Genomic DNA, 19,162 nt, shown 5'->3' on the forward strand with positions numbered 1-19,162 from the left:
CCTGGCTGGCCCCTCCCCTGCCACCCCGTCTCTCCAAGGAGTCTCCACATGGCCGGTTTTGGATGCGAGGTAAGTGCAGTCCCCGCACAGAGGCTCAAGAAAGGGAAAAATGGGCCTCCCGGAAGGCCTCTGGAGCCTGTGGGAGGTAGTTTTTGCCCTCCCAGAGGCTTGAGAATAATCTCGTCTGGGGAAGGCTAAAACACACACACCTGGTGGCGCAGGAGGCCGATTAGGCCACGCCCACCCAGCAATCAGGCAGAGATCCTGTTGGTGAAATTTTTGAAGTGCACCCCTGGATGGGCCCCATCTCTTCCTCCCCCTCACTCAGATCTGCCCCCAAAGATGGCTGCCTCTCCACCTGGGGGAGGATGGAAGACCCTGGCTTTGCCTCTGTCTCTGCAGCTAGCTCTGCTGGCAGCTGACCAGCCACAACAGTTGGGTAACGCAATGTCTCAGGCAAACAAATCAAACTCAGAGTACCAAGGATTCTAAAATCTTAATTAGGATTTGAAATATAATACTTTAGCATTTCTAATGCAGCGGCCAATAAAGTTTTACAGAGTAATGCTCAAAGGTCTTAACTTCCATGTGTTCGATGCTGAATATGAGATGAAAATGACTGTATCTTGTATTTAACTCTCTGGTTTAAATGTCAAAATGACAAAACATAAAAAAGTATCAGTATGTGTGATGTCTGATTATCTAAAAAAAAGTTTATATAACAGGCTTTAAGGCAAACAAAATTAATTCACAACTTGATTGGCTGAACAAATTCTTCAGAGACCTTTTATGAACTGATTGAACCATACCTCCAAGTTTTTTTAATTAATTAAATGAATAAATTAAAGCAGCAGCTGGGTTTCTGAAAGGCTTAGTCGATGCTTTTCTTGTTTCAGGTACATAAGATACTTTTGAGAGAGACTGCAAGTATTGGCTGTAGTTTCCTGAAGAAAGAATCTTCCAGACTACTTTTATTTTCTATTCATGCTCTGCAATGCGAAATATTCCTTGTTCTGTAACATTAGGAAATGTATAATGTGCTGTCTGTATATATGAGTGGATCTCTGCGTATAAGGTATCCCATGTGCGTTTTATACTTACAGATTTTCTGAATTTTCAAAATAAATTATTTGTAAGAGTTCTGTATCGTTCACTGGGAAAGGAGGAAAAATAAAAGGTAAAGGTTCCCCTCGCACATACGTGCTAGTCGTTCCCGACTCTAGGGGGCTCATCTCTGTTTCAAAGCTGAAGAGCCAGCGCTGTCCAAAGACATTTCCGTGGTCTTGTGGCCGGCATTACTAAACGCCGAAGGCGCACGGAACACTGTTACCTTCCCACCAAAGGTGGTCCCTGTTTTTCTACTTGCATTTTTACATGCTTTCGAATTGTTAGGTTGGCAGAAGCTGGGACAAGTAATGGGAGCTCACTCCGTTACACGGCACTAGGGATTCGAACTTCAGACCTTTTAATCGCCGAGCTCAGCCTCTTAGCCACTGAGCCGCCACATCCCTAAAAATGTGTATGCATTAATTGTACCTAGTTTGATAGCTTTCTGTTGTACTGCCCTAACTATATGAATAATAATTATTGTAGGGCTAGCCTAACAAATTGATTTATTGGAGTAGTAAGTTAAATAAAGTTGTATATATTAAGTCAATAATTCCCACGGTGTTCAGCAGAATGTTTTGAAATATAGCCTGAACATCTTTTTGGCCCAATAAAAATGTCAAACGATTAATCTTTTTACAGTGCATTGGTCAGACTGCAGCTTGGACTTGCCCAAAGCCAAGACCTCTAAAAGCTGCTTAAAATATTTTCTCTTACAATTTCCATGTCTTCTTCATTGACACACAAACATGTTTTATGCTGGCCTTGCTGCAAAAGAAGAAAAATACAGGGATATGAAACAGGACAAAAAAACAAATAGCATGGATTTTATAAGAAGAATGCTTCTGAACTGAGTTTCTGTAGTATTCAGTTTGAGACAAAAGAATAAAAGGAGCGAGGAAAAAAGAAAAAGACTCAGAAATTGGAAGCTGCAAAGAGGAAAGCAATGATATGTCATAGGTTAAGTGTTGTTAGTCCTATCATTGGTTAGTAGAAGAATGCAAGTATTTTTTCCAAAAAAGCAACTGCACTGTCTTGGTTTTTTTTTCTTTGAAAACATTTTGTTTCTTCTCCAAGAAATTTGGATAATAAGCAAAACATTTTCTAAAAAAACAAACAAGAAAAAGCATCACCTGTATGACTGAGAATCTTCACAGACAATGCAGGCACTCGCTCTACAACAATGTTCAACACAAGAAATGATGGGAGAATAGTGGATTGGAATCGTGGGTACACTGTTGGAAGAAATATCCATCTGGTTCAGTTCCAAGCCTGGAGAAAGACACTGGAAACGTAGAGGCTGGTAGGAAAGATGGTTTAATGATGAAGCAGAACCATATGGGTTCCGGGCAGCTGACCACATGGAGTTGAGAGTAAAGGGTTTTTATACCTTCTCTAGAGCTTTGAACTTGAGCTTCCTGTTCCTGTGCAAGAACATGTATTCTATTGGTTGTTGTCAGGGATGGGATCCTACCGGTTTAACAACCGGTTTGCTGAGCACGCGCTAAGACTAGTTACAATCAAAGACCAATACTGACCTAGCCCACTACCACCAGTTTAAGTCGACTGCCAAATGGGCTGTCAGATCTGCAAAATTCGAACACTAAGGACGCTGCGATACGATGCGGATAACACAAAGAATGAAAGAAATGTTATTGGGTAGAAAGTGTTTATCTTATGTATGTCATAGAGGAATGTCCATCAATCGCTACAGGTTATGATGGAATGTTGGTTTAGTCATGGAGATAAGGAGTTACATAGTTTTCATTTCCTGCTCGTTGGAAACAAAGCAGGTGGCTGTGTACTACTCTGGCAAGGTTGCTCTTAACCCTTCCTTCCTTTCCTCTCCCCCCCCCCCCCGCTCCTCTCACAAATAAGGTGATGATGGATAGCTTGCAGATAGTAAAACAATATATATAGGAACAACTACAATTTTAGATAATTAAAAACTTGAACGAAGGAATGGACAGCATTGCACAAGGCCTTCATTCTTAGAAAATGCTCTTCAATGATCTCTACATCTTTTGAAAACTGCCCAAAAGCACAAACCCGTTCTTGTGTTACTTCCAGAGACCTCTTGAGAGCATAGCACAGTGTTTCTCAACCTTGGCAACTTGAAGATGTCTGGACTTCAACTCCCAGAATTCCCCAGCCAGCTTTTGCTGGCTGGGGAATTCTGGGACTTGAAGTCCGGACATCTTCAAGTTGCCAAGGTTGAGAAACACTGGCATAGCATTTTCACATGGTGTCTACAACTTCCAAAAATCATGTGAAACGGGTGTGCTTTTGAGAATAGCTGTTGGGTATTGATGAATGCTGCTTTGTCACCTGCATGTCATGTCACCCTTGAAACACTTGTCATAGTTTCACCTTCACTGGTTTAGCATGTTGCATAAGTACAAAGTCAATAATAACATCTGCTATATAAACTGGCTTAATTCACAATCTAAATGTTTGATTCACAATCCAAATTTATGTAAGCCAGTTTATAGCAGATGTGTTAGAAATAGTTTAAGATAAGACTTCTGGTTTGCAGTGTGCATCTGCAATCTGTTCCTTGCAAACTTACCAAAATAATAATAACACATTTTTGACAGAAACTGAGCTTATTTTGCTTCATGGCTTGCTATTAAAAGTGCTGAAAGTATTATGTTCATAAAACCCTAAAGAACTGAAGTTCAAAATCTGGGTTTTCTGAAAATAGTAAATCTCTTACCACAAGACACAAAAATCTTACTGAAAATAAAAAAAGCTCTATATTGTTCTTTGTTTGACCTAACAAGCTTTTCCCTTCTGAAGGCTAGGAATGTAAGCCCCTTTGCTTTCTTTAATCAGAATCCTGTTGGGAGCCTTTCAAGAGAGCAGGACGTTTGTGAGAAATTTTAGAAGATAACAATTCATCTTAAAAGGATTGCAAAAGCTTCTTCTTTCTTTCAGAGTTTAGCACTTGACGTTTCTTCTCAGTTTTCTTCACTCTGCCACATTTTTGGAATTATCCTATTATGACCGTGGAAAGTAATAGTGAGCTTCCATCAGCCTTTTCACAGAAGGAACACAACATTATCGCAGCATACTTGATTGCAGCAGGTATGACCAGTGAATGTATTTGATTAATAAAATATTGAGGCACCTTAATTAAAAAAAAGATCACTTCATTTTTTTCAGCTTTAATTAAACATAAGCAAAGAAATGTGAAATGTTGAAAATGGATTGCTATTCTTTAGATTTGAAGGCAAAATGTACTTTGGAATACCCAGGGATAGGCAAAGACCCTCTATGTGCAGCTTTTAAAACCAAGTATTTTTTTTTTCAGGATAGAATTGCTTTAGGACAGCAGTCGTTTCTCCCCCCTCCAACCTTGTGGGCACTAGGAACCGGTTCTATGGAGAGTGGTTTTTCAGTGGACTGGAGGGGGTGGTGGTTTCGTGTTTTGTCTGCACCCCACGGATGGGTCTTTTATTTGCACGGCCTGCTTGCTGATATGCCACAGACCGAGGGTGGGGGACCCCTGCTTTAAGGCATTACAGGCAAATTCTACTTTTGCTCCCTAGTACAGTCTGAAGACCTTTTTTTGCTTTCAAGTCAAAAGTCCTTCATACTCTATAATCTTTATAAGTCTTCTTTAGTCACTTGAAATCTGGGCACAGTAGTAGTTCAGGGATGGAAAAATCTGTTTTGCCTGCAAAAGAATTAAGCTTGTGTTCATGGCAGCTCTGAACAAGGGCCTGGAATTCCCCTGCCTTTTTGCTATTACCTGTAAGTAAGATAATATTCAACACTTTGTAGAACAACTTTCTGACTTCCAATTTTAAATCAATTTAACTAGATGTTGGCATAGTTGAGTTCACTGGAACATGCTTTGATGTAGACCAACCTAATACTCCACTAAATTAAATATATCAAGTAAAGACAATACGTAAAAGAAGGAAATCCTCCATATGTTTAGGATTAATGAAATGTTGAGGATGGGAGCTTTTTCCCCTCAGAGAAACAAATTCAAAGAATAAATAGTAAGATTGTTGGCTTTCAGTCTTAGGTATCTAATTCTCTTCCCTTCTTCCTGTCAAAATGCATCTTATTTATTAGCCACATTTGTAGAACTGATTGCTTCATAAACTATCATATTTTAATAAGTTGTGCAAACCTAATTCTTGTAGTTAGTTTATGATGCACTGTATAGTGTGAGCCCATAAAATTGGAATGACTAAATAACTGCTATACATCCTGTCAAATTCATATTGTATTATCCCATATTGAAGTTTTGTGGTGTGCTGATGGTAGAAATGAAATTCTATCGTATTCTTTGAGATTACATCAGTAAAATTTGTATTAAGCAACTGATCAGTAGTAACATTGTATTTGTGAACAATAACTTGGTTTTTTATTTCCTTAATGGGATCACAGAATATAAACACTTTGCTATTATATTGTCTAGTGGTTCTCAACTTGAGCAATTTTAAGATATATGGATTTCAGCTTCTAGAGTTCCCCATCAAGTATGTAATGGATTTCTGCCCATATATTATGTTCGGTATTTTTTATTGATTTTTACCATCTAAATGGGACTGGTGATGAAATATCTAATTAACTCTGTGCTTGCTTTACTTAAGCTCAAGCATGATGTAATTGGATTGGTTCACATATGATAAAACAATTACAATTAAAAATCATAATTATTGGGTTCATGAAACATCACCAAGTCAAAGCCAAATAAATTGCCCTATGGATGCATTATTAGTATTGTGTGTGAATTTGTCTGTTTTTAATTATTGGTAACTTTGAGTCAGTTTTGACCCCTGGTGACTACCTGGATTAGTACCTGCAGTTTTCCTGGCAAGGTTTTTTCAGAAATGGTTTGCCATTGCCTTCTTCCTAGGGCTGAAGGGAAGCTGGCTTTGTGCCTAAAACTCACAGTCTCATTGTGAAAACTGCTTAGAGAGGGATGTAAAGCACTGTGAAGCAGTATATAAGTCTAAGTGGCATTGCTATTATGCCAACCTGGCACAAAAACTAATATTTAATTAGGCTTTTTAAAGGATGATGGTGATGATATGATGAGGATGAGCTTAGTCTCTTTGTAAATACTGTAGTATGAAATTCAGATTAGATCTACTAAAACTAAAATTTCTAAAGCTTACTCCCCATTTTTTATCTTTTGACAGGAGTCATAAGTCTTCTCAGTAATATTATTGTTTTAAGCATCTTCATTAAATTTAAGGAACTTCGAACACCAAGCAATACTATTATTATTCACCTGGCTTTTACGGATATTGGAGTGAGTAGTATTGGTTATCCCATGTCTGCGGCTTCAGATCTGCATGGAAGCTGGAAGTTTGGCTACCTGGGTTGCCAGGTACTTGAGTATTAAAACAAAGGATTATATTACACATATTGTATGTAGCCCTGTTCAAATCAGTGTTCAGAAACAGATAACACAACAGACTGTTAAATGTTTCTACAAGTTCTTTTTAGCACGAAGGGTTGAACAACACATCTCTTTCCACTGGTGCATTTGTGGCAAAAACACACTTCCGTGAATTACTACTAAATATCTGTGAGCTTTAGTGCTAGAAGGAAATCATTACCAAAAGACAAGCAAATCCAAAGAAAAGATTAAATTGTTGAAAATGTATTTTTTGGTCCATAAAGTAAATAGACAAAATATTTTCATAAAAAGGATTATGTAGGTGAACTGACAAATTATATTATTAATTAGAACTTACATTAATTTATTTGAGTGGTTGGGTGTATTTTTTTTTTGAGAGAGAGATACATATAGAAGCAGATAGTATTTCATCTTCTGGGAAGAGAGGATTGTTTGTTAATGTAACACAACAAGCACCTTGCATACCACCTGACTGTTAAGTTCTTGGCATCTCCTCTTAAAAGAACTGACTAATGGGAAATATCAAATCAAAAACAAAACTAGATGGAATAACTATCTAACTTGAATCACAAGTGTCTCTGCTTTAGAAGGAGTCAATTAATATACTGGATCCCAACAAATAGGTCTCAACGTTCCACTTTGATTAAATTTAAAAAAGTCTTGAACTAGGAATATAGAATTATTACATTTTTTAAAAAAAAAATAGCATTGTTATTAGCTCTATTTCTATAATGCTTTATCCAGAAGTGAGTTGCTGCTGGATTGGCCCAGATTGGCTGAACCGGTAGTAGCGGTGGCAGGAGGCTCCACCCACCCACCGGGACGCTTCTGTGCATGCACAGAAGCGTCACACGTGTGTGGGAGCGGTCCTAAATCAGTAGTAAAACAATTAGCAACCCACCTCTGGCTTTATCCCAGAGATTTTGCTGGCTGGGAACTTCTGAAGTTACAGTCCCAACACATTCACCAAGTTTCAGGAAGTGCTCTTATTTTTTCATATGTTATAAATTTGTTACTATTTCACTTTCAAAGGTCTACCCAAACTACTTTTCTAGTAGCTGAAAAGGGAGTATGGAAATTGGAATATAAAATGTATCCCATTTGCCACTAGATGGCGGTCTTGAGTAGCACTATAAAAAGTCTTGTTTCTACTTCCTTGAAGTTTATTAGGGAGGGTTGATTGTGACAACCTCATGTAGAAACAGCATTTAAAGGCAGAATATATGATTTGTATCCCAGTGGTCATGAACGCAAACCCAGTAGCTCCTGTTAAAAGGATGTGGGCTTAGATTATAGGAAAGGCCTAGGGGTGGGCTTCAAAAATGTTAGCAATGGTTCTCTGTCTGGTTGCTGGGTGGGTGTGGCGATGGTGGGCATGGCCTAGTTGGCCTCCTGCCCCACGGGGTCTCTTGCACCACGTGGCTCCTCCACTCAAGGAGGCTTTCCTCGAGCCCCCGGAAGGGTGAAAACAATCTCCCCCAGGCTCTGGAGGATGGAAACAGGCCCATTTGTGGACTTCTGTAACTTCTGGGACGCCTGTTTTTCATTCTCCTCAGGCTCCGGAGGCTTTCCAAAACGGGCTGTGTGGAGACTCCTGGGAGGAGAGGGATGGGATGGATGGGGCCAACCAGAGGTGGGATTTGCAGGTTCGGTGAACTGGGCAGATCCTTAGTTAGAGGATTGCCCGAACCCACTGTGACCCGTCAAAACCGCGCTCGACTAAGCCGCGCCTGATTAAACCGCGTCGCTGATGTCATCAACAGGGCGACAACAGCCAGCGCGGAGAAAGAAGGGCGCTTTAAATAGCGCTTTGAAAGCAAGCCGATTCAACTTAAGGTAAGGGTTAGGTTTAAGGTTAGCTTTAGGGTTAGGTTTAGGGTTAGGTTAAGGGTTAGGGTTAGGTTTAGGGTTAGGTTAAGGGTTAGGTTTAGGGTTAGGTTAAGGGTTAGGATTAGGTTTAGGGTTAGGTTAAGGGTTAGGTTTAGGGTTAGGTTAAAGGTTAGGTTTAGGGTTAGGTTTAGGGTTAGGTTAAGGGTTAGGTTTAGGGTTAGGTTTAGGATTAGGTTTAGGGGGGTTAGGTTTAGGTTTAGCAGTTAATTTTAGGTTTAGCATTTACAGCGTGCTTCTGTCTCCGCGCTGTTGTCGCCCTGTTGATGACGTCAGCTACGCGGTTTCATCAAGCGCGGTTTAGTCGAACGCAGTTTTGTGATGGAACCCGAACCCACAGCATCCCACTCCTGGAAAGGCCTCTTCTGAAGTATCGTTGGCAATAAGAGCTGGAAAAGTTGAGCTCTACATGTTCTCTTAGGCTACCCAATCAACAGGAAGGCCTGTCTCATTGACTGGAGACTGCATGGATCTGGATGGAGAAAGAGACTCAGATTCTATCCTGCCAACTAGTTGTGGGCTTTTGCCTGCCTTCTCCCAATCTTAGAACTATCATTAGTCTTAGATGGGATTGTACTCTTTACTTCAACACTGGTACGCAATTTGTGCATCACCTTGGACTTCCAGATCATGCTTGAAGAGCGGGGGGCTGTGTTTTAGTCCTCAAGGCTACGACTGACAGCCAGCAACAGCCAGGCCGCGCCTATTGGCCTCCCTGCTAGACAGCTCCATATAAATAGCTGTCAAGCAGGGCGGAGTCCCGATCTACTGTTAGCCTGTCTACTGTTCGGATCTGTTTAATAAAGTGCTGTTAACTTACCTCAGGAGCCTCCTGCCTTGTTCTTCCTCAGCTCACTTCAGGCAGCTTTGGCTAACAAGATCTTTGCCCAGCTACATCTCAATCAATTCTGCCCATTCGTAGATTGTGAGGTTCTTCCAATGGTCACTCACAGTTGGGACTATTGCAATGTGTTCTACGTGGACAGCCCATGAAGACCACTTGGAAGCTACATCAGATCCTAAATCCAGCAACCACAGCAATTTTGGGCATGCTTTAATATGCCAACGTGACACCAGTTCTATAAAAATTACACTGGCTGCCAGTGAGCTCCCGATTGCAATTCCAGATGCTGATTATTATCATCTGTAGCGATGGCGAAACTTTTTGGCACTGAGTGCCAAAAATGGAGCATGCGGCCGGCACCGAATGCCAAAAAGAGAGCACTTTGCACATGCACATGTCTGAGCCGCAACCAGGAAGAGGAGCTGCCCAGGGGGGCGTACTGTGCTGGAAAATGAACTTCCAGTTTCCAGCACACACATGCATGTCAGCCAGAAAGTCTTATGGTTACTGCTGTGCATGCGCACACACCGATCAGCTGGCCAGGACACATGCTCATGGTAAAAAACAGAAGACCAGCTCGCACAAAGGTCGGCTGATCATTGTGTGCGCATGCACACCAGAAACCCAGAAGAGGAATGGGCGACACCATGCGTTCCAGGAGGCATGGGTCCGTATGCCACTTTGGGCACACGTGCCATAGGTTCGCCATCACAGATCTATAGAGTCCTTCATAGCATCGGGTCAGGTTGTCTGAGGGACTGCCTGTCTCCCATATTTTTTGTCTAGCCAGTAAGATCAGACAAAGTTGATGTATTTTGGATTCAATTGATTAAGTGCTGCTATCTATCAGGACCCAGAAAGTGTGCCCTCTGTGTTGGCACATACCACTGGAATAATATCCATTGTAGATGAGTTTGGCTTTCATCCTGAGGATGTTCTGGAAACTTTTAAAAAGTGGCTGTTTTCCCAGACCTTGGACTAGGTCTCTTGGGAGCTTTATTTGCTATACATTCTATTATTAGGAATATATATTGTTGGGACAAACATGCTGACTCTGTAAACCACTTAGGGAGGGCTGTAAAGCACTGTATAGCGGTATATAATTCTAAGTGCTATTGCTAGTAGTAAAAGAAAAGCCTAATTTCAGACCTTTGAAAGCAACCAATATTATTTTTAAACATTTAAAACCATGTATTCTTTTTTAAATTCTAGATTTATGCTGCTTTAAATATCTTCTTTGGAATGGCAAGCATTGGTTTGCTTACTGTTGTTGCCATAGATCGTTACTGGACCATCTGCAAGCCTCAAATAGGTAGGATGCTCAGTATTGTGCAATAAAGGCATTCCGTTTTTCAGTACAGATTTTGGTGATTTGTTTGGTGGGAAATCCCACATTTTGTACTCTATATTATTAGAATTTTGCATATAGAGTTGTTCAGTTTTGTTGTAAAGTATAAATCTCCTTCATATTGAGTTTGACTCTTGCTGAATTTCATATCAATTTTTTGCCAATAATATTGAAATGGTTTCCCATTACTTTTCCCAGAGTTTTTTGTCTACTTATGTTTACTTGCATTATCTATGGTTTGTAGATAACTGAAACAATTGTAGAAACAAAATGTGTTAAAAAACCTGCCCTTTTAAAAGTATACTTAGTTAATTTTGCTCTTGTACTTTGGAGGATTACATAACAAAACCTACCTCTGTTTTCAATTGAGAGATAATAAGGTTTATATATATATATATATATATATATATATATGTGTGTGTGTGTGTGTGTGTGTGTGTGTGTGTGTGTGTTTAATTTGTGTTAGCTTCCTCCCATAATTGGGGCTTACCAGGGGTTGTGACTATATATATATATATATATATATATATATATATATATATATATACACACACACACACACACACATACATACATACATACATACATACACAATTTATAAAATTTATTTATCAGCACAAATACAACACAAATGTAACAAAAAGGCAACAGTAAAAAAAATATTGGGTTTCTGTCTGGATGGTCTCTTGTGACGAGCCTAATGACAGAGAGTGGAAGTGTGACCTTCCTCCCATACTTGGGCATACCAGGGGTTGTGACTTTAAGTATATACCTCCCACCCTGGCTGGCTGATAAGGAGTCGTTCTTTGTAGCTCAAATGGTTAACTCCCTGCCTGGGAGGCAATAGAGCACAGGTTCGATTCCCAACTTGGGTATGGCTAGCTGATGAGAGCTAAATAGCTTGAAATAGATCTATACTAGTCTCCCTTTATTTATTTATCAGCATAAATATAGCAAATGTAACAAAAAGGCAACAGTAAAAAAATATTGGGTTTCTGTCTGGATGGTCTCTTGTGACGAGCCTAATGACAGAGAGTGGAAGTGTGACCTTCCTCCCATACTTGGGCATACCAGGGGTTGTGACTTTAAGTATGTATATATATATATATATATATATATATATATATATATATATATATATATATATATATATATATATATATATATATATATATATATTTCTTAACCACCCACACTCTTTCAGTTATATAGGTTTTTAAAAATTAATTTATAATATGATATACAAAGAGAATCCAAAAGTAAATATTAGAGAAATTAGGGAAGGGAAAAGGGAAGTGGATAGTGAGGGAAAGCAAGAGACAAAGAAAAAAATAGATATTGATTTCAGACTCCTTTGGTGCAGTAAAATTAGGCATTAACAATATCTACCCTCAACTTTTTACTTTTTCATAATAATTGAAACTAGCCATTTCTATAACAACAAATCTATCTAATCAATAAAATCCAAAATCAAAGTTTCATTTTTTTTCCACCTCAAGCACAAAGTCCAGAAGTGATTTCCAAGTAGAAATAAAGGTATTTGTGGTTTTTTTTTCCCTTTAATCAAAACAGTCAATTTAGCCTTCTCTGCTAACTCTATCATTTTTTGCAGCCATGCATTCCATTGTGGGGAACCCTAATCCTAACTGCCCACACTCTAAATTGTGTGAAGACAGAGCAAAAAGTCAGAGTGCATACCAAGTGTCAGAAGGAAAACAAGTATGGAATTGAGACCTCATTAGCTAGTTTTTCAGAGGAAGAATTGACTAGGGAATCTGGTCCTGTAAATACCAAAGTGTCTGAAAATATCTCAATACTGAATTGCCAAGATCCCTGAAGCACTTGACCTAAATTCTTTTATCAATGGGAAGCTCTGATAACATGCTTCACACCATTAAAATGCCAAGCACTGTAATTTTTGGCTATTTTAGAAGATTAAAATGATGCATGCAGGCAACCAACCAAAATCTTTGGAAGCATGCTCATCTTTTCAGCAGGAAATAAAGGTTGAAGAAGATATGTCCTCCACAGGCAGAAATTAGCTGGGAATATATTTATCCATTTACCTTTTCATAAATATGGGTTTTATAAATACTAAACAGAGTGTGACCATTGCAACCAAGGTGCCAATTATGAATAGGTCAAATGCATCAAAAATTAGGCACCTGTAGTTTACGATAGGCTGGAATCAGACTGTAAAGCTCAAGAGGTTTGAGCTTTATGATTGTTTTGTTCTGATGTCCCATTTTTATACTTAGTTTAGATATATGATGAAGCAATTTTGCTAAACCTACATCCTAGTTTAGTCAATGTTTAGTTGGAAGACAATCCAGCAATTATTTATTAAGTACAGCATAATGAAAATACATTAATTTTAGTATTGAAGGCACAGTTATGGGTTAGGAAAGCCTTTGCTTACCAGTATTCTGTTATCTCTAGACATGATGGGCTGCATCTACTTTAACATCAAGTTATCAAATGGTATGACTATTATTTTTTAAATTTAAACTATCTGAAGGGTACAAAGTTGAAAAAAGATCTTTCAGGTTATAGCTAGGGAAATGTCCTCAGCAACTTTCTCAGTCTTTTAATCAATGTTTGTAAATGTGTGTGTATGATATGAGCATATCATATCAAATCGTATCGTCTTTATACACACACACAATATGTAATTTTAAATGAGGGAAGTTAGGTGCTTAGACATTGTATAGGTATGAACATGAATTTAATATTTGAATAATTATTACATTTGATTTGTGTATTTATAAAATTTTCATTGCAACGTTTGTATTCTTTGGTTTCGAATAGAAAAGTACAAATGATAGGAAAGAATAAATAGTGGTGATGTTTTTGGTTTGCCAACAGGTAACAGATTAACTACTCACAACTACATTGCCCTGATTTTTGCTGCCTGGACCAATGCAGTCTTTTGGGCCTCCATGCCTGTGGTAGGATGGGCAAGCTATGCTCCAGATCCAACTGGAGCTACGTGTACCATAAACTGGAGACAAAATGACACGTATGTTCTTTTTATGGTGAAGTAGAACATTCACGATGATAATTTTGTATTGTTAGAAACTCACCGAAACCTTAAAACCCTAAAAATGAACAGTTTAGAAGGAAACAACAGTCTTACAAATCACTAAGGGAGAAAATTTCATCCATAGTGTTTAAATCTGATACATCCAGGACACTATTCAATCTGGATCCATTTATCGTTTACTGAGGAATAATTAATGACATTGTTGTACTTATTTTAGTATTAACCTTTTCATTTATGTCTTAAAGAAAATAATATTTATGTAGGTGGAAAACAAAGGCCAACATAATAAACTTAAGTCTTGTCAAGGCTCAATGGAAAGGGCCAATGGATAAGCAGAAGCAATTTTAAAAAAAACATAGGGTCCTTAACAGGTGTGAACTTTTGGGTAGACCTGGCCTTCAAAGACAGTTGTGTTAGACATGGATGTAGGCTTAGCAGGGGCAAATAGGTAGTGTCAAATGATATAAGGCAGAACTTGCATTGTAATCTAACAATGCATGCTTCGTTATTTTGGAGTAATTGTGGCTGGGAATGGACACTTATGAATCTTGCATATATTGGGAGCAAGCCCAAATAATTTCTACAGAATGAGTACTGGATTACTGCCTAAACCACTCCAATAAATTGCTAGATTTAGAATATTAACTATCAACCAATTCAATTATTTTAAGTTCCACATAATTGTAGAATACCCTCAGGTAATTGTGTCAATACTATCAATAAAGAAAGACCAGTTTTCAGTTATCTGGTCTTTTTCTTTTTCAGATCCTTTGTTTCTTACACTATGTCAGTAATTGCTGTTAATTTTGTCGTCCCCTTATCCATCATGTTTTACTGTTACTACAATATTTCTCAAACTTTGAAGCAATATGCCAGGAACACTTATATAGAAAGCATCGAGGTAGATTGGTCGGATCAAGTTGATGTTACAAAGGTAAGGCCTTTTTTTCTTTTTCAGAATTATCCTGTGGGTGATGCCAAGAAAAATAAGCAGAATGGCTTAGAATACACATCATGATCTCTCTCTCTCTCTCTCTCTCTCTCTCTCTCTCTCTCTCTCCCTCCCTCCCTCCCTCCCTCCCTCCCTCCCTCCCTTCCTCCTTTCTGTAAGAAATATAAACATTCTCCATTGAGATCATTTGCACTTCACTCTCTTATGCTTTCCCATCTCATACCTTTTTTGTATTGTAAATTCTTCTCATCACCCTATTTTTTTATTGTTTGTTTGTGTTGTGAATTACATGAAATGTACAACATTCATATCTAACACTGTTATGTTCACACCAAACACATATGCATATATGTATGTATTGGGGAGAGGAAGCCAGGTTTCTAGGTGAGTAAGACAATCTGAGTCTACTCTACTTAGCATATCCAATAACTGAAAACTTTATGAATAGTAATTTAGATTTATTTATTATTTATTTGTTACATTTCTTTGCCACTATCTCTCCATTGGGCTACTCTAAGCAGCTTACAGTAATAAAATGGAAGAAATGAAAAGAGTGTAAACAGAACAGAAATAAAATAATAGAACAATTAAATAAACAATGAAAAAGATCACCAAAATGATAACAAAAAGAGGGACAGGTGGAGAGCAAAGCGGGGGAGGTGCAGTTTGCCGTCAATCTGGCAGCAACCTCCACTGTGGAATTGCCCCATTAGTCTGGTTCCTGGGCCAACGAAGAGCTAGGCCTTCAAGCTCTTCTGGAGGCCAGCAGGGGCATCTTACCTTAGAGGGTAAGATATTCCAAAGAGCAGGTGCTGCTAAACAGTTACTAAATATGCCTGTTATATTTTCTCACTATGCTCATTTTCAAAAGATTGTTATGGAAATATTTGACTTTAATGTTTGTAATCAGCCAGATGTGTGGAAATCATGTGTTAGCAGATTTTTGTAATTTAGGTGAGAGGTAGCACTATGCAAGTGAGAAGAAAAAAAATCCCAAAGATATTGAGACAATGCCAAGTTACCAAGTTTCTTGTGCTTCAGTTTGTTGAGTTTTGGTGTACAATTTATTGAGAAACCAGCATACAATATAAGCCACCCAGAGTCCCTTTGGCTAATGAGAGGAGTGGCTCAATCAATCAATCAATCAATTAATCAATCAATCAAGCCAGTGAAGGGGATCAGACCTAAACAAATTGGCATTTAGTTTAAAGTCTCAGATAAGGAACATCAAGCAATACCCTCTAAGAACAAATAGGGCATTTAGGAAGATTTATGTATTGATTGCAAGGAATTAAAATGGTAGAATTTAACCCTAAATTCTATACTTAAAATGATATTTGCTTGGACAGAGGAAAAATTGGAAGAAAGGATTGAAAGCTTATTTTCCCCACACTTGCATGGAGAAACAATTCAGGGCCAGACATAACTTTTCTGAACAGCTGTCCAGGTATGATACTTGGGAAGAGAAAATAATGGACTTGGCTACAGGACTGAGTAGTAAAAAGAGCAAAGCAGCTAGAGAAAATGAAAGAGAGAAAGGGAGGGGGAGGGAGGGAGGGAGGGAGGGAAAGAGTGGGTAATGTGGGCAATCATTTGTATGATTTTCTAGCAAAGCTAGCTCTTCCCTGTCCACCCACATTGTCCCACTGAGAAATGGTGGCTGTAATTTTTGTGTACCCTTGGATAACATTGTAATTACTTAAGTCAAAACTTGTGTGGCTCGAGGTTGCCTGCAGATTGAGATATGAGCCATATGGCAATTCTCTACAACGTACATTCTTAATCACCACAGATGATAACTTCTGCTTTCTATTAGGATTGCTATAACACAGTATATCTGGAAGATGTAGAAAAAAAGAATGACTAGGCAGAATACAAGTTTAAGGAAGAAAACAAATAGATACCTAAGACAGACTTTACAAAAATATTAAGGAGTTACAATGTTTTTTTACTTTCTTTGTTTACAGATGTCTGTTGTCATGATTTTGATGTTTCTGTTGGCTTGGTCTCCATATTCTATTGTGTGTTTATGGTCTGCATTTGGAGACCCAGAAAAAATCCCCCCCACAATGGCAATCATAGCCCCACTGTTTGCAAAGTCATCTACCTTCTATAATCCCTGCATTTATGTGATCGCAAACAAAAAGTAAGTGGCTCTATTGCAGGATGAGGCGGGCCTGGATGGAGGAGAGAGACATGAGTTTTATGTAGCTCTGAAAAATGTAATATTTTTAAAGATAAGGAAGCCACTGTTTATTTATTTTTATTTTATTTTATTTAGTTTGTCAAACATGTAAAAGATAACAGGTATAAGTATAAACATAAATATGAATAACAGTAAATGGGTATGAATAAATGGAGACAGTAGGACAGGGATGGTAGGCACCAATGGTGGGTTGCAGGCGATACGCCCCGGTATGGGTGTACCGGAGCCTGCCCAGAGCACCGGGTATCGTTCCGGTATGGTGCTCCGGAGGACCTAACCACCCGCCCGAGCTCCTTATCTGTCCTTTAAAGCCTTCAGCACTTCTGCGCACGGGCATGGTGCATACAGCACCTGCGCAATGCTCCGCCAAGCAGCTGGAGCATTGACGCTTGTGGCATGTATGACACATGTGCACCGCATGCTCTGGGCACATCCATGTGGCGACGCTGGGCCTGTTCCAACCGTACCAGTTGGAACGGGATCCGGAACCCACCACTGGTAGGCACACTGGTGCGTTAATGCACAGCCCTTTCAGATTAGGGTGACGTCAACAGTTGACAGTCTTAGGTTAACATTTGTATATGTATGTGTATATATATCTGTGTGTGTGTGTATACACATACATACACACACACACATGCTCATACACACACACACACACACACACACACATATATACATATACATCATACATATAGATGTGCATATACATATACATTTCCTCCAGCACCATACGCTATGTACATAGAGCGTGTGATTAATATAACATTTCATGCAAATAATTAAAATGTGTTAATAAAAGCTTATCAGCAGATTAGTTAACTATGAAAATCACACATTTTAAGTGTTATGAAAGTTTATTTATGAGTTATGAAAGTTTATTTATATGCCGCCCTTTTCCCTGGGGGGACTCAGGGCGGCTTACAACTCAAGGGGGGGGGGAAACAGACATTAACACGTGAGAACAATACATAATTAAAAAACACAACATTCATACCATTCGGGTGGGTTACAGTCTTTAGCCCCAGGCCTGACGGGATAGCCAGATTTTAAGGGCTGTGCGGAAGGTCTGGAGGGTGGTGAGGGTATGAATCTCCACGGGGAGATCGTTTCAAAGGGTCGGAGCTACTACCGAGAAGGCTCTCCTCCGCGTGGTTGCCAGTCGACACTGATCGGCAGATGGAACCCGGAGGAGGCCTAATCTATGTGATCTAATTGGTCGCGTGGAGGTGATTGGCAGTAGGCGGTCTCTCAAGTACCCAGATCCACTACCATGAAGGGCTTTATGGGTGACTAGTAGCACCTTGAAGCGTACCCGGAGATTGACAGGTAGCCAGTGCAGCTTGTTCTTTGTTGATGGTGAGGATTGCACATTTATAACTGACTTCCAGGAATTGCCATTGTTATCCGTTTTCAAGCAAAGTATCTGTGATAAAAAGCAAGTGAAGAAAGTACTTGCCCCAGAGGTTAGTATGGATTAGGGCCAGAGAAAGAAGCTTGAGAATAAGCAGCAGCAAAGGTACAGGTACCAGATTTGTAGCAAAGATCTTGACAACAATCCTGCGGTGGTAAAGAATTAAAGAGACTAGGCAAAAGTTTTCTTCCTATGTCGCCTGGATCTTCTGCTGATCTTTTTTTTTATCAGACACTTAAAACATTTTCTCCTCCTGTAGGTTTCGAAGAGCCATCCTTGCACTAATCCAATGTCAAGTACGACAGGAGGTAACAATCAGCATCTTGCCAATGCATTTATCTCAAAGTACAATTGCATAAAGATACAGATTTAAAGTCTATCCACTCATCATCTTTTTTGCCTTGCAAAGAAAGTTAGAACTACTTCACATGTAACTATGTATTGATGTATGAAATCTTTGTCATCTGCTGATTCTTTTTGACTACCATATGATATTAGAATGATGCATTCCCCATGTCTTTTGTTTCATATGAGGCACATCTTGGTATGCAATTCTGTGCTTTACTGTACATGGATAATGGTTCTTTGGATTATACTATCTATCTATATCTATATCTATATCTATATCTATATCTATATCTATATCTATATCTATATCTATATCTATATCTATATCTATATCTATATCTATATCTATATCTATCTATCTATCTATCCATACATACATACATACATACATACATACATACATACATACATACATATATATATATATATATATATATGTTTTCTGAGGTTTTCGCGGGTGTTAGTATGTAGGTCTCTAGTTGTTCGGGTTTTCTCCCGCGTAGAATTGGAGATGTCTTGGCGACGTTTCGACGAAGTCTCATTCGTCATCTTCAGGCGGCTTCAGACTACTTCAGGTTTGGTGTTTCCAGGAGTCTACTCCTGGAAACACCAAACCTGAAGTAGTCT

At 38.9% G+C, this 19,162-nt stretch overlaps 1 protein-coding gene across 1 annotated transcript; it reads left to right on the forward strand.

The window, feature by feature from the left end:
- The first annotated feature begins 3,311 nt into the window (after window positions 1-3,311).
- On the forward strand, window positions 3,312-18,772 carry RRH (retinal pigment epithelium-derived rhodopsin homolog). The gene is made up of 7 exons (XM_032224421.1): window positions 3,312-4,194; window positions 6,270-6,460; window positions 10,437-10,536; window positions 13,438-13,591; window positions 14,381-14,549; window positions 16,535-16,713; window positions 18,447-18,772. The coding sequence occupies exons 1-7, from the start codon at window positions 4,110-4,112 to the stop codon at window positions 18,544-18,546; spliced, it is 978 nt and encodes a 325-aa protein (XP_032080312.1). The 5' UTR covers window positions 3,312-4,109; the 3' UTR covers window positions 18,547-18,772.
- The last annotated feature ends 390 nt before the right edge of the window (window positions 18,773-19,162 follow it).

Source organism: Thamnophis elegans, chromosome 9, assembly GCF_009769535.1.
Source record: "Thamnophis elegans isolate rThaEle1 chromosome 9, rThaEle1.pri, whole genome shotgun sequence".
NCBI classification, from domain to species: Eukaryota; Metazoa; Chordata; class Lepidosauria; order Squamata; family Colubridae; genus Thamnophis; species Thamnophis elegans.